The sequence below is a fragment of the Apis cerana genome, linkage group LG3, assembly GCF_029169275.1.
Source record: "Apis cerana isolate GH-2021 linkage group LG3, AcerK_1.0, whole genome shotgun sequence".
NCBI classification, from domain to species: Eukaryota; Metazoa; Arthropoda; class Insecta; order Hymenoptera; family Apidae; genus Apis; species Apis cerana.
In genome coordinates, this window is record NC_083854.1 from 2,789,533 (window position 1) to 2,807,171 (window position 17,639).

At 31.3% G+C, this 17,639-nt stretch overlaps 1 protein-coding gene across 21 annotated transcripts in view; it reads right to left on the reverse strand.

The window, feature by feature from the left end:
- Window positions 1–1,490: 1,490 nt before the first annotated feature.
- The window catches only part of LOC107997072 (homeobox protein extradenticle), a 62,137-nt gene continuing 45,988 nt past the window's right edge, over window positions 1,491–17,639 (reverse strand). For 9 of the 21 annotated variants that reach the window (XM_017055454.3, XM_017055452.3, XM_062073430.1 and 6 more), the window contains exon 9: window positions 1,491–8,368. In XM_017055454.3, the coding sequence (XP_016910943.1) occupies window positions 8,234–8,368 (135 nt within the window). In that variant the 3' untranslated portion in view covers window positions 1,491–8,233. Of the gene's footprint in view, window positions 13,441–16,738; window positions 16,868–17,102; window positions 17,312–17,639 lie in introns of all 21 variants that reach the window. The other 12 variants (XM_062073436.1, XM_062073434.1, XM_062073438.1 and 9 more) reach the window with 7 other exon arrangements.

A 17,639-nucleotide genomic window follows, 5' to 3' on the forward strand; every position in this document is an offset into this window, starting at 1 on the left:
TAATACTAAAGTTGTATTTCTAAAAATATTCGATAGATGGCACCACTATCAAGTTCTTATTTTACCTATTTTACTTGATATGCAATAGATGGCGCTAGTTTTCAGTTCTTGATCTACCTTACCCTATTTTTAAAGAAATGTGCTTGTCACTTAACAGATGGCGGTAGAAGTCAATTACTTTATTTCTATCCTTCTCTTTTTATTTGCTATCCTTTCTTTTTATGTTTCATTTACGGCACTCTGCAGATGGCGCTGATTCCCGAATTTTTACTCTATATCTGTCCTTCTCTCATATTATCTCTCCTTGTCTAGACTGTTAAAAATTAATAGGCTTAAAATGATACAATGTTATTAACGTTTCCTTATGTACAAAAGAATCTATTTATTTTTATTTATATTTTATATACATTTTAATATATTTTTATAGTTTTATATAATAATATTCTTATAATAATAAATTTTATATGATATTTCCGTATTTATATATATTGCTATCAATTTTTTTCTTTTTTTTATTTTGTATCAAATTATAATTCAACAAAAATGGCACACAAAATCTTTTTAATAATTCCGAGGCAGAAATTTTATTCAAATTTTTTACTAGAAGAATACAAATTATATAAGAATTGATTTTTTATCAATTCTCTTAATTCTAAAGATACTTATCTTTTGTATACTTACTTTATACACGAAGAGACATCTTTTTCTGGTATTAAACATTTCTCTATAATTTTTCGAAAATTTAGAAATCATTTCACATAACTTTCCAAATATAATATCCCGCTCGTTTTTCATGATATTAAAAAAATATTTACAATAAAAATTGTTCGGTTTCAAGAAGCTTATATTTTGATATTATTAATATTTGCAGACGTGTAAAACATTTATGAAACTTAAACTTTATTTTCTTTTAATGCATAAATATCCACATTCTCTGTAAGAAAAATTAATGAACTATGAAAATCAAAAAATTATTAGTTTAAAAAATAATTATTAAATATTATTAAATATTTCTAAAATAATCTTTTGTTATAAATGGGTTAGTATTTTTTTTTAAAAAAAATAATTTAATACATCCTCTACATATTCACTAGGGAAATATAAATAATATCAGAACATTTCTCTTGAAACTATTCAATTTTTATTTGAAACATTTTTCAAGTTACGGAAAATAGCGACATAAATTAAAAAAGTAACATTACACGAGACATCCTATATAAAATATATAAAATAGCTATAAAAATGCATAGCAAATCGCAATTAACATTTCAGAATATAGGATACGAAATTCCATAAAATCTCACCTCTAATTTTAATTTTAAATAATTATTAATTCCTTAATAAACATTTCGTTTTAAATTTAAAAAATGTGATAAAAAAATATAAACTACAAATATCAAGATATATATATAAAAGGATAGTTTCAAAAGTGCATAAAAAGGGATAATTTGTACGAATAACATAAAACAGTTGTACAAATCGAACCGATATTATTTTTGAGCGTTTTATTAAGTTTACTATGATTTTAATCGATACAATGATTTCTGTGGTATACTGTTGTATACATCGAGACGCGACTTCAACTTTCTTTCCAATCTTTTTTATAGTATATAAAATATTCAATCACATTTATTATATTTTTTATAAAACGAAGAAATTAAGAAATATAAGAATCAATAATTACGAAAAAGAGTTGCACGTGGAGTTTAACACTTTTAAAAATCAAACGTTCCATTGTTAGAAAATTTATAAAAAGAAAAAAAGAAACGATATTCTTCGAGTGACGCAGGAAAGTAAGTTGAAATTTCATCCGACAATGAAAAAACATAAATGCAATAATAACGCGTCGGCGTGCGCTTCGAGTAAATTTTGCGGATGATTCTTTTTTTTTTTTTTGTAGGTTATCTTAAACGAAAGTTGGACGATTGGAGAAAAAGGATCGAGCGGAAGGGGAGCGAGGAATATGAATATATAATATCTTATATCGTGTATCCATAAATGTTAAACGTTATTTCTTATTCTTTTTTTTTTCTCTCTCTTTTTTACTTCGTCTTATCGATCTCGTATTCTTGACTCGTTTTTCATCTCGTTTTATTAAATGTTAGATAGAGCTTATAAGAAACGCTTGAAGCCGGTCTCGCGGCGAACTTCAGGCGCTCTTTTGTCGTATACTAGCTGTGCCAAACGCACTTGTACTGGTCGCATGGTTGGCGAGACAATGGGTTGAAGATTGACTTTTGAGATCGCTTTAACTTTATTTTTTTTATTTTGTATTTTCGTGAAAATTATTGGTCGAACGAAATAATAAATATAGTTAAAAAAGAGTAAAATTAAAAATTAGATTGTTACATAAATAAATATAATATAAGATGATCCAAATTTTGAAATTAGAAATTGAACATTACAAATCGTATCGATAAAATAAATTCAAAATTCTCAATTTTCGATCTTCAGCCTACTATCTCAACCGCGACATATTATTTAACAACAGAATTTAATCACCTAATCAGGAGGATACTCGTAATTCTCATTTTCGCCTCGTCTTCGTTTATACAATAAATGGATATCTTTTGTTTTTTTTTCTTCTTCTCTCCTACGTGCTAAGTAATAAATCGTCGAGCCGCAAATCCATTACGATAATCATCGACAATCAATATATTTTAATAAATCGGATAGAAATCACCTAGCTGTCGATCGACTCTCTTCTGCCATTAAAAAAATACGTCCAACGGTTTTGGGCGTTGTAATAAATTTTCAATAATTCGTAATTATTAATAATAATCGCTTTCCAATTGAAGATGTAATAATACAATTGCAATGGGATCCACGCAACGCGAGGATCGCGAATATCAATAATATTAATATAATAATAATGACAATTATAATAACGTCGATAATAATAATAGTAATTAATAATAATAGCGACCATTGATATAATAATAAAATAAATCTCGTTTTATACTAATTTTAGCATCGTCGTTACAATGATGTTACTTAGCTGTTACAGTTTTTGCCTATGGACTATTCTCTTTTATATACTTCTATATGTATAGCTACAATATATAATATTTTCATGTTGAAAAATCGTATACATTAGTGTTGTGTCGCAGGACCATTGCTTCGTTTCTGTTCTGTTTCCCGATCGTACTTTTTTTTTTTTTATCTGTTTGCTTCATCACTTTTTTTTTCCTTTTACCGTCTTTTCATTTCGATTATCTTCGTTCGATGGGTCTCGCTGAGAGGGGGGAAAAGGTGGCGTCGATGCATAGAAGCGTTCACGCTTGATATTCGAATAACAGCATCGAATAAAAAAGAAAAAGAGAGAGAGGAAGGGAAGAGATGAAGGAGAAAAATAACGAAAAAAAAAAAAAAATGTAAAGCAATCGAAAACGGGACTTGTCGTTTTCGATCACTTTCTCATCCTCACGAGTAGTACGAAGAATTTTCTCGTATAAGAAGTTTGATCGTGATATATGCGTAACTCTACGTGCAAATACATTTGAGAGTAAAATTCCCTCAAAAAGTTTCTCTCAAGAGTATTTTCCACAAATGGACACTGAGATCAGAATGAAAACCACTGGTTGAACAGTAACCATTAACGAGAAATGACCGTCGGAAATAATTTTCAAGAATTTTACGTTAAAATGTATTCGCATGCTTAGGATAATTTCGTATATCGCGCGTGTATCTCGTTCGTTAGCACTCGATCGGTAAATTAGATCCCAACGACACCGAATCGTTCGATTTGTCGGGCAATTTTTTTTTTATATGCACGTCACTTAGAAACGTGAACGCTTCTCGCTTAGAGAATCTGTATTACATAACATTAATAGCTTAATATCGATTTTTTTTGTTTTTGTTTTTCTTTTTTTTTTTTTTTTGTTTTAGTTCGTATTACCCGCCTTTATAGGCGAGTTTCGGATCACAGATAGTGAGGTGATCGTATTGCGCGAGCATTTTCACGATACAACTTATACATATTATATGTTCCTACATCATATTTCATTCTCGTTAATTGTCTGTTTCGCGTATCTTCTTGCGATTCCTCTAAGTATTTCAAGGCGACAGCTCCTGAAAGCAAACAGTACCGGCCGTGTACGCGAACGTGATCACACAGTCGCGTGAAAAAGCTGTACTCTATAGCAATTCTTCGTTTTGTTATTTTCTTACGATCGCTTTTTTCCTTTCTATTAATCGAGATTAAAAAAATGTTCCAATATTTTATTACTCTGGCCTCTTTAGTTAAAATATCCTATTTAATATTTTTTTTATTTTTATATATACATTGAATATATTGAAATATTTCAAGTTTATTCCTTAATTTTTAAATAAATTTACAAATCTCTCTGAGCCTTTTGAGCCTCTCTGAGATCCAATATATAATGGTTACAAAAAATATTTGTATATATCAGGTAAATTTACTAAGTAAATATATTATATTTCAAAATATATATTTCATATATTAAGATTATTTTTTACGACTATTACTCAATTATTATTAATTTGATATTGCGAAAATAAAGAATATAGAATATAATTTTTTTAAATCGAAAGGTAAGAGTATATGCAAATATTTTCTGCATCCATTTTATTAAAAATCGTCTCCAGGATGTTTAAAAAATAAAAAAAAAAGTGATAAAAATTTCGATTTTTTATACGTTACGAAATATTACGTAAGACATTCCAATTAAGGAGGACAGAGGAGTTTAAAAATTTTATAATAATCAAAAAGAAAATAGAATAATCAAATAGAAGATATATGCTTCGCGTGTGACATTGTTTGTCTGAAAATATCTTTTTCTGGCGACTATATTCATATTCATGCACGCATACGGTCGAAGAAAAAACTTGGTCGGAACGCAATCTTTACGTTTCTGCCCAGTTCATGGTAGAAAGTTTACCATTCGTAATTGTAACACACGTGTTATACAGATACGAAAGTATAGAATATATATTTTTATACACATGTATACGTATACACAATACATATGTAACCTACGTACGTACGACCAACTAAGGGTAGACAGGCGCAATCGTATATATATCATATTTATATATATATATATATTTTTTCAAATGTCGAATCCAGTCGAATTCAGTTTTTCAAAATCTATATTTTTTTGGAAAAATTCGCATATATCGATAAAATATATTCCGGCTTCGATTCGAATTTCTTCTGCCGACAATTTTTCTTAACCTCGATGTGAACGTTTTATTTTTATTAGAAAATATATTTTGGACGTGCTCGAGTTGTGCTCGAAGCCGAATACGTACGTATGTTTGAAAAATGTTTGAAATTTCGGCGGTTAATTCAAACTCTGGATTCGACACCATATGTATGTATATGTATCGGGTGTTGAAATTAATAGAAACAGAAAAAAAAAGACGTAAAGGAAATGAATTTTAATTAAGATCTCGTGCTGAATCGTTTGTTTACAAAAAAAAAAGAAAGGGGAAAAAAGGAAAAAAAAGAACGAAGAGAACTGCTCGGAGTTTCTCGATTCGCTCGTAGGTACAATCATGCACACAATTTTTCAAGAAAATAACAAAGGATACGATATTAAGCTCTTTTTTTTTTTCCTTACAACGAGGACACCCCTACAAATTATTATTATATCGTATTAAAAATACACGTGGGTATTTTTAATTATTTCGATGAATAAATATTATTAATCGTAAAATGATAATTATAATCTGTCTTCTGTTACAGAAAAATGGTGTCCTCGCGTTCAAATGTAATTGAACAAATCAGCACGCAAACATTATCAACGCATCGCTGCAAATATAATTCGAAGCTAAACTTAAGACTCGGAACTTAAACCATAATCGAACGTAGGAAACATTCGCTAGCATTACATAATATTCGGGATGCTGGGATTAGATTTTTAAAACAAATTACGTCAGAATAGAAAAGAAGACAAGTTTGAATGATTATACGTCGCGTCGAAAGATTAAAAAAAGAGAGAGGAAGAAAGTTAAAAAATATATACACGTGCATTGGAGATGAGTCGAAACTTAATTTTTTTCTTTTTAAATTTTTTAAATTCATCTTCATATCTTTCAGAAAGAATCTATCTGTATCATTATCTAAAATAAAAATATAAAACTCGGTAAGATATTAATTTCAATAAAAATAAATTCGTATCGTCACAATCGTAAATTATTTATTATTACGTTATAAATTATTCTTCAAAAATTTTCAACATCAGGAGAACAAAGGAAAAAGTTTCAACATCTTTTAAGTTTCGAACGCGTTCTCATCCCTAATACACTTACACATATTTAACAAAAGAAAGAAAAGTATTCTTTTCTTTTTCGCGCAAAGAAAATCGTTCCTTTAAATCCTTACCCAGCAAAAAAAAATTATGCTACGCATTATAATGGAGGGATATATATAACGTGACGTTAAAAATTATCGTAAAACAATAAAGGTCAAGTATTTAAAAAAAAAGAAGAAGAAAAAAGAAAGCAAAAAGAAAGAAAAAAAAGAAAGAAAAAAATCAAATTTTGTGAATAAATTGAAATGAAACTAGATATACAATGGGTTTCATATAATAATAAAGATATCTGTACAAGCTGTCTATCTATGTATGCGTGTATATGGCATACGATACGATAAAAAATAAAAATTAATTGATTGTATACGCTCTCTCCCTCTCTTTCCTTAGCTAGGCGCCTGTACGCTGCCGTATTGTCTCAAATAGAAGCGAACCCTATGTTTTTAGGAGCGCAATTGCCCTATAACGGATTCTTATCGTTCGCCGTCCTTTCCACTCTCTCTCTCTCTTTCTCTCTCTCTCACATACACACACACTCTCTCTCTTTCTGCCCGCCATTTTTCTTTTTTAAATTCCTCTTTCTCTTTTCGCTCTTTAAATCCTCTGTAAATAGATGACGTGTATGCTTGATGCATCACAGTCACTCGATAAGGCAAGATTAAATATCAAGATCGAAGGACAGAGGCAAAGAAGATGCGAACATGAAATGTACGAAATGTTTTTCTCTTTCTTCAAGCGTGATCCATCGAATGACATATTCGAATATTATTCCCATGCTCGTGTACCTCGAGAAACGTTAGCTATTTCGTCCTCCTCAGTCGAAACTTCGTATTTTAGCGTTTTTTTCCTTTTTATTTTTTAAATTATATAGAGATATCTTATATTTCTGTATACTTTATGCTTTTAAGTTTTTTTAATTTGAGTAGTAATTAATGCAACGTAATTATGATACGATAATTATGATAATATATAATATTTATATATTACGGTATTCAAGTCTCGATAGGCCATCCCATGTGCAAGTCTGCTTTGGAAAAATCTATTTTCCATAGATTTTTGTTTCGATACGACACGAGTTAATATCAGTTAAATTGTCTACTAAATTTTTATCCATTATTGCTTTCGAGTAGATGATATTAAACGTGGTCGGATATATTTTTACAGCGCGAAAAGAACTCTTTCTCGATTTTCAATTTAATTTCGTTCTATTCTAACTTATGCTAAACGTTACCTATAATTATACCTATAAATTTAATGACTCGAAACTGAAAAACTTTTTATAGGATGACCTATAATAATAAAACGTCTATTTCCCTGGAAAACACGGGGATGAAGAAAATTCTCATTTCACTCACCGTCATATTAAAAAGATACACGAAATTCGAACTAAGGAGGACAGTTATCGAAACAATTGTACAATTGTATAAACTGACCCGCAATAAAACTTACGTGTATCGCCGCATCGTTCTGTGCGCTTGGCCCTCTCTCTTGACGCAAAAAGGAGAAAAATGTTTTAAAACCGGAAACTAATGTTATCATTAATCGTAGGAACACCAACGAACATTATTTCCATGTGTGTGGCTCGGAGGTGCGCGTATATCGCATGTGTGTATACGTATGTGGGTGTATGTGGCCGCATGCACAACGAGAGCATGTGCGTGTCGGTATAGTGGGTGACGATGTAGTAGTCCTGGTTGTCCGGTTAGCAGTACGTCTGCTTTTCTTTCTTTCTTTCTTTCTTTTTTTTCCCCCATTTCTCTGACATACACTCTATGTTTTTCCTCTTTTTTTCCCCCTCGTTTTTGTTGTTGCGTTTTTCCTTTCTTTCTCTTTTCCTCTCTTTCTCTCTCTCTCTCTCTCTCTTTCTCTCTTTCTCTTTCCTTTCGGTACGTATATATCTCGTTTTATTAGTCTCGTTACCATACTATATAGCTCGCTCATTTCCAAAAGTAATTTTAGACGCGCGGTCGTTTTTCATTCTCTCGGTCGGAATCAGAGTCCGCTGAATCGTGGAGCGGCGGAAATTCCGGAACCGCCTCACGTTGCTGCATCCATCCCGCCGCGCCTGGCCCCCCAGCCAATGCCTTGCCCTGCGTCATTTTTTTTCGATTTTTTTTTCAATTGATTTTTAGCCCTCTGTCTTTATCCCCTGCAGGTGGCGATAAAATTGCGTGTCACTAAGCCTCGCCTTCGTTTCAACAATTTTGCGCATTCTTTTGTCAACAAAGACAGACGTCTCTCGAATTAACCGCGAGAATATATATATATATATACAATTAATATATATATATATATATGTTAAGTTAATGAGTTAACGTACGAAAGCGCGGGCTATTTGAATTGGCTGCTCGTATCAGGATTTCTACATTGCTTTGTTGTAAGAATTCTTTTTTCTTATTTGATTTTTCTTTTTTATTGTTTCTTATTGTTGTTCTAAAATGCAAAACGACTTCGACTCCCGATACGAGCATGAAAGGATTTGCCTGCTACATGACACACGAAAAGATTCTAATGATCGAGATGATTGCGAACAAAGGAACAAACAGCAAAACTATGAAAATCCTTTCATTCTATTATTAATTTTGCCAATGCAACAAACCGGCGCCTATTCTACTTTCTACGCGAGAAATTTAGAATTTTGCAATTTAGAAACTAAATAATATGAAATGTCTGGCATCCGTTCTCTTTCACGCTCTTTCTCTCCCACTTTCTTTCGCCTCGTATCTTATTCACCCAGGAAACCCCAGCCAATCCGTCCCGCAAAAACAAAAAGAAAAAAAAGAAAAAAATAAAACAATGATAATAAAAAAAAAAAAGAAAAGAAAAAAATGAAAAGTAAAAATAATGGTAAACGCACACACGTACTACTATGTAAGATCAATATGAAACGTATATATATAGATTGTAATATTCTACATGCAGCCATGCATGCCACGATAATGTCTTTTGTATAATTATCCATCCATAAAAGGATCTCTCTGATCTCTGTAATTCGTTATGTATAATATGAAGACAACGTAAATGTATGTATGTGTGTGTTGCAGTGCGTTGCAAAACTTTGTCAAAGATATTCTAACAGTAAAATTAAGTATCGAAAGCCATATGACCGCATGGTGCGCTTTTTTTCCTTTTTGAGAGTGTATCTGCACAACACAGATAGATTGTAAGTAGCACGTAGTGGTAGAACTGGGAAAAATTTGAAATAAATTAAAAATATTTAGAAAATTGAAAAATATTTCTAATAAGCAAATACTATTTTAAGATTACTAGTTTATTTATATGGGCAAACACTACTTACTATTTACATTTTTGAATTCGATGCAAATAAAAGAATTATTTCTCATTTAATTGGAAGGCAATATGCATTTTTTAATGTTTAAGAAATAGATTATATTTTGTCAAGTTTTGATATGTTACTATATATATATATATATTAATAATACGATTTCGATATATTAAACTGTAATATATTTGTGTTAAAGTTAAGTATTTCTTATTCGAGATATCATCTTTTCAAAATAGTATTTGTATTGAATTGATATGAAAATATATTATTATGCAATTATTACTTTTAATACAACATTTTATTTGCTCGTAATCCTCTTTTTCCCAGCTCTATATTTGCCTGATCGCGTGCCATTATGCGCAACAAAGAGGCATGTCTGACAATGAACTGCTACTGTAATCGAGAAAACGATCGAATCGAATGATCTCGTAATCTCTCGACAACTAAAATCACAATAAGCCGCCTAGATCCAGATTCATTAATCCTTTTGGGATCATCGTTATCGGTTAAACACAGTCCATAGCGAGATATATAAAAAAAAAAAAGAAAAAAGAAAAAAAAAGAAATAAAAGTTTCTAGTTATTTAACCGACTTCGAATGCTCGACCATGTCCCATCAAACGTGGTTGGATTAATTTACTATTTGCTGCCATCAATTTTCGCAATTTATCTATAAAACGAGCTACCTCGTGTTTTTTCTTCACATCCAAGGAAGGCATAAAATGTTTATAAAAATTTTATTGCACATTTGGCAAAGTCTAATTCTAGAGCTCGAAGACGAGAATCGCGTCGAAAATATTTCGAATACAAAGTATTGTAAAAATTGGATATTTCAAAAACTTTAGTTAGGGACAATTGAAAATTGTATTTCTCATATTTTCTTTTTCTTTTGTTTTCCTTTTTTTTTTTAATATATAAATTTTGACGCGCATAATCAGAATATTATGGTATTAATTGTCGAAATTCGATTTGAAATTATGTACATGCGATGTTTCGCGAATTGGATACCATGTTGAACATTCAGCCAATTTGAACGAACGAAACATTAGCACGTGTTAAATTAAAATTAAGTTAAAGAATAAAAGTTAGCTTAAAATTTAAAAAAATAATAATAATAAGTTAAAAAACTTTTTCGATTAAAAAATTCAAATTGTATTATTTAAAATCTTAATCTCAAGTTGAATGAATCAGCCGTCTTATGGTGAACAGGAATTACTATTTAATTCTCGAATGTATTAAATACAAGGAAGACAATACTATTACAACGTTGATTTTATCGATAAAAATATTTTTCATTGTAATATTAATTCTATCACATGAAATTGTAAATTATAATAATAATTTGGCACGCGCTCGTGCTTCCATCTTCCAACATGACGTCACGTAACTCGCAAAACATTCTGAGATTACGGAACTTCAAATATGCAAATAATATTTCAATCGATGAATTCCAACAAGAAAAGAATTCCATCATTTTCGGATATTGCGCGTCGAAATATATAAAAACACTAAAAAAAAAAAAAAGAAAAAAAAGAAAAAAAAAATCCAAAAAATCACAATATCCCCAACCTAAGGCAAAAAAAGGATATTTTCTTTTCCAAATGATCCATATTAATAAAATAGTTCCCGGCTTCGAGCAAGACAAGCACGACTCGATACGTGAGAAAGGCTCGAAATCAAGCGCCAGAAATATCGACGAAAAAAATTGAAATACGTATATAAATGTATATTATAATATATATAATATTTACGAGTATATTGCACTATCGACGAGTTGACGATACGATTCTACGCGAATCTCATTTTTCTTTTTCTTTTTTGTAAAGCTTTCAATCATTCCTCGACCGCTCAAGAAAAAAAGACCTGTGCTTGTTGCAACGAAGGATGATATCCTGAACGGCTCGTCGATTTTTAATCTCGAACACATCGTTCGTTAATTCTCTGTGTCAAACACACATTTCACGCATTCTTCCATTCTCTCACTCTTTCTCTCTCTCTCTCTTTCTCTCTCTCTCTCCCTCTAAAACGCAAACGAATTCGCGTAAAGCCAGCACGTCGAGCTGATCGAAGACGAATCTACGATTGCGATTGGTTTTTTCGTCGGCATGGCGCGTCACTGTGAACACACAACAAAAAGCACAAAAGGCTGAGATCAGTTGGACACGCAGACACGAACCGTGTGTATGCGCGCGCGCGCGTGTATATGGCTTTTTGCCTTTCATTTAACCCAGGTGATCTCGTGATATTTTCCTTCCTTCCCTCCCGCGCTCTCCTCTCTCTTCCTTACTTACTCTCCTCTCTCAATTTCTTTTTCTCACTCTCTAATTGCGTGAAGTCTGATTCGATGTCTCTCTCACTCTCTGTCGCCTTCTATGAATTTCGTTTCATCTGCACCAAGAGAAAAAGAAAGAAAAAAAGATCTAAGTGAATATTCGAGCGGAGCTTGACTTGGATTGTATTCGAAGGGCAAACAGCCGGCCACCCTGGCGGGAGCCGTCGAACCGTACATCTTGTGCTCTGCGCAATGAAATTCATCCGTTTCGTCGACAACGAAACGAAGGGGGAAGAAAATCATAATTCGAAGAATAGAAGATAAAAAGTAGGATATTCGGTGATTTTAAATCCGTATCGAATCGCGCCAAGATGGACGGTCCGCCGACGAAATTCGTGCGTCAGCCGGATCGTTAGGTGATGGAGAGTAGAAGAGACCAAGGAACAGACGACCGAATATATGTATTTGAATATGATAGTATTATAAGTGCCAGAACTGTGCGAACTGTGCTTGTAACAATGCACTCGAAAGCGCGCGGCCGTCAGTGCTATTTTTTTTTTTTCGAATCGATCCTCTTTTCCAGGTCGCTTTGCACTTCTCTCGAAATACGATCTACACGTGGTATATCGCGGCTCAATGAAATTTTACTCTTTCCTGTTTCGCTCAAACACGTTTCAGATGTACCGTAAAATATTCAATTGCGTGATTGACGAGTCGAATCGCGTAGGTTTCATAAGTCATTGGACACTTGCTGGAATTTTTTTTTTTTTTAACAGTCCTTTTTTCTCTTGTATAATTGTAAATTATATTATAAAATTAAATAAGAATGAATTTTCTTTAAATTAAAGAAATTTGGATTTGTCCTAAATTTGGATCAAAATTATGAACTACTATAATATATATATTTCTATAATTTTGTATATTACATAATGTATTGAAATATATGTCCAATGACTCAGAGACAAGAGTGTATCTGTAAAATCTTTTAAAATAATATAAAGACGTAAGTGGAGTTAATAGAGTCCTCTATAGAGTTTTCTAAAATTTAATATTTAATAAATAGGCAAGATATTTAAAATCATGTAATAAGAAGAAATGATAAATAATTTTATTAAATATTTGAACTAAGATTAATTGTTATAGTTAAATATTAAACTTAAAATATTTGACGTGTTATTATTATTTAAACTCCGACATTTTACAATTTTATTAAAAATTGCAAAAAAAAATTAAAAGTTTCATAAATCGAAAATTTTAAATGCAGATATAATGCTTAGATAACACAGAAAATTTCATGAAAGAATACGTTACTGAAATATTCAATTATAAAGGACCCAAATTACACCGCTTAAAGCCTTAAAAGGATTAGAAAAAAATCATGAAAAGTATCGAGAAAAGTAAATCGGTATCCACTGAAACGATTTGTAATAAAATTATGCAAAAATTGATATTGAAAAATGCGTCGAAAGGCCAAAATAAAGTTTACATGTTTTATGCATAGAACTCTTCCTCCAAAAATATGTATCCTCTCGTATTAGTAGATTTCTTCTCGTCAAGCGTATCAAAAGCAGGTGCGATTTTCTCATAATTGGTATTATTCACAAACTAAAAATAAAAAAAAATAAAAAAAAAAAAAGAAAAAAATATCAAGCTCGTGATAAAGACATTATTCCTTTTTTTTTTTGACGTTGGACGATTTAGAAATTGTGCGAGCACACGTTAAACACACCGCACCCCAATTTCTTGTTGCAACAAACACAGTTCTTTGATTTTTATTTTGTTAGATTCGGGATAACCAACCAACAGATTAAAGAACGAGGTTATTAACAAAAAAAAAAAAAAAAGAACAAATGAAATCAACAGAGAGTAATAAAATAAGGTCGACCAAATGTTAGATAGACCGATGTGTAAAAAAAAAAAAAAAGGTCTTGGTGCTTATATAACTGTATGCAAGCAATTGCCTTTTTGTTATGTATGCGATTATGGAAACGTTAGTGCCAGTTGCAGCAACAAGGCCGGTTTTATCATTGCTACGAGATATTAGAGTTGGATCGAAACTTGATTTTTCGATCTATCGAATCTTTAACGAGACCTCGAAACTTTCAAAAAGTCTCGAAACTCTCGAAAATAAATATATATATATATTTTTTAAGATCCTTTCTCGAATTAAAATTTTGAAATTCTTTATAACAAGTCATGTAACGGTCATCGATCATTTGGTTCATAAAATATTAAATTTCTATGCTCTCATCTTTCTCGCATATCTATTAAAATAAATCTAAAGACAAGCACAAATATCTAAACACAAAGTTCGCCACGTGTACGTAATAATAATAGGTTTCGAGAGTTTCGAACCATAGAGACGATAAACTGAAATAACATTCTAAAATTATACTCCATCCCTCCACGACATGTATTTCCAATCCACGATGAAATCGCAGTTCAATAATGACATAATATCATAGTTACGTAACATTATTAACATCGCGTTACAAAAAAAAAAAAAGATAGAAAATGTTCCGATCCGAATGTTCTTCATTCGATGAAGGACTCGAGAAGCAAGTGGCTCGATAAAATTCTTGGACGTTGGTAATGAGAAAGAGGTGAAGAATAGGCGAACATTCAGACATAGTGGAGAACGAGACGAGAAGCGGAGGTGATTTGAAAACGCGGTAGCTAGGAAGGAGTATGCATTTTAGTCGCTTCATTTCGAGCTGGTTCTCGCCCCACGGGATCTGGAACCGTGGCCGAACCGGATGAACCGCGAAATTAATTTTCTTGCAAACTTACTCCGCTCTTCCGAGTTGATACGAATTTCTGGAAACGCAACGGTAACGAGAAAAATGCGAACGAGATCGAGCAGTAATGACTCTGGATGCGGATTAACTCGAAGAGAGTGCATATTAATTATTATTCTTTTTCCCTTGGTCTTTCGATTCTTTCTTCGAAATGAGTAGGATACACTGGTAGGGGGGAGAATATTTTTGACCCTTTCATAGTGAATTATAATAGATTCAAAAGCAATTGAGAGCAGTTGTAAATTGATTAGCTTTAGTAACAATTGAAAGTATAATACGAGTGATGGTCAAGTCACGGTAGAAGCTATATATCATTCATTAGAAATATTTAAATATTATATCCTCCAGTTTCGAATATTTTCAAAAAGTAAAATATCTAAATGTATTTATAATTATTTAAATCAAAATTCATAAAAAGAAAGTATAAATATACTGTATCTGTTCAAAAATTTCAAATCAAATAAAAAAATAATTATTTTAAGTTTTGAATCCCTTCTAATTTTAGATATTACATAAAAGGATTAATTAATAGAAAATTGAAACAATTCACGATATAATTACACACATATATGTATATAGATTTTTACATACATAGAATGGAGTTAATAATAATGGGAATAAACGTGCTACATTCAACAAATATGGAATTCATTAAAATAATATGGAATAGAGATTTAATTTTAATTCGATATTGTAGCGTTATTTTAATCGTAGATATTTAAACGTTTCTTGGTAGCGGCTTGCATCGGAATGCACTTTGAAATGAATCAAGGATGACACGGCGCAATATTTGTAACGAAATAGTATACATCGACAAACGGATAGTGTATCGACAAGAAAGATATTTAATCCAACAATTGGGAATATCTACAAATTTCCAAGCCAGCCTTCGCATGTTTGTACGTATGTACACGAATTTAATTCAACGTCACTCTTTATCACGTGACACCGTCGAAATTGCATGTCAGAAAGATTTACTGGATTCGAAGAACCGGACACACTATACGATACGTTTTATTTCTTTGTTTTGGAATGTTGTTTTACACGAGGGGAGAATATAAGGACAGAAATTGGAAACACGTGGCAACAATTTTAAACATTGATACCATGATTTTCGTGCGCCATTTTATTGTTTCACGGACATAACTCTTAACACGCTATTATTGTTTAAGGAGAAATTCGACTATTCGACAAAATAGTTCAATTATAATACTTTTGCGTGATATTAAACAAGTAAAAATAAAAAAAAATAGAATAAAAATATAGTGAAATAAAAAAAAAATTATATAATAAACGTAGCTCGTACTAACACATGCCAAAAGAAAACCTTCCGTTTTTACACAAGTTCCATTTTTTTCACAAGAATAACGCGATCATATATGTCATCTGTAGGATAGGAAATCCTCATATACACTGCATTGAAATATATTAAAAAAAAAAAAAAAAAAAATTAAAACAAAAATGAAAAGTTTCATGATAAAATTATTTTTTATCATTTTATATGATAAAAATATTAACGTGTTGAAAGTCGTCACTGGATTCAGAAAAAGAAAAAAGTGAAACGATGATTGAAACGAGGAGGAAAATCGTGGCATTTTCGTTTCTCTATCAAATACATAGAAATTGGATCTCGGAAGATGCAGTTCCGTTGCGTTTCATCAGTCGAATAGAGGCAGCTCGTTAGAAACAGGACCTACCGAGTCTATTAATATGTGAGGGAAGCAACCCTACCTAAAAAGTGACTTAGCAACTCCAATGCATACTAAGCAACCCTTATGTTACTATCTGCTGCTGCTAGCTTCGTGTGCACTCCCTGACACACCTCCTCTTCTAACTTTCCTACCAGCACTATCGGCTTCTTCCTAAACCCATCTTTATGGGCTAGCAACAGCATATCCAACCCAGTTCTATATATACATATATATTTCAACATACACTGTACTCGCACTTACACATGTAGTTCTTTGGAAGCTATCGAAACACATTCATGCGTGCTTGACTTTACACAGAGTGCTCGATCGATAACAGAAATTGGCAACTTGTAATTAGACTCGTGACAATAAATACAAAAAAAAAAAAAAATCAAAAGTGAATATAAAACTTACAAAGGTAATACGTTTTATACTGATGTTAGATTGTAAATATCTGCATTTTTAATTCTTAATTATATTCATATATACAAGTGGTCCTCAAGTATCTTCAAATTCCTCATATCATTATACATATATTTTTTCCTGAAATAAGTTAGAATTGTAGAATGAAAATATATATATGTCATAAATCGAATTATCTATTTTTTTAATACCTATTTTTTTTTAGATGTACAATTTTCCATAAAATGTACATTTAAAATGGCTGGTTAATTATGTGATTAAGTAATACTTTTCAATCAATACTTTTTAATATGTATAATATAATTGCAAGATATAATAAATAAATAAATAAATAAATTTTTTATTTTATACGTACGTTGTATACTCACTTTTGATTTTTACTAGATTGTATTCAATATCTTCATTTAATGTTTTCAATTTGTTATCGAATTGTTCTACATAAGCTCGAGCACAGATATTGTTTCATTATAATCCAATGAATTCAATCCAAGATAAATCCAATTCATTGGATTCTATCTTCTTTACTTTTTCATTCTTCCATTCTTCCTCATTCAACCATTCTTGCTATATGTGTGAATATGCGGTGAGATGGCACATGCATTTATGGAAAACACAATGCAATAGCTTGAAAATGGATGGAAATCAAGAGCAAAATTCTAATTTATCAACCGTCAAATATGATCAATCGTCATCCATAATGATATCGCATAAAAATGAAAATGAACAAATCTTGCCGTCTCTTTCCATTCATTCGAAGCCGCTGGAAAAAAAATTCTTCAAAATCGGAGTCTAAGCGTTATTAAGATTAAATTTAGCACATGCTAAAGAATGCAGGAGGGCATTGAAGAAAGCGAGGCAATGATCACTGACTACAGGGGGGAAAATCTAATTT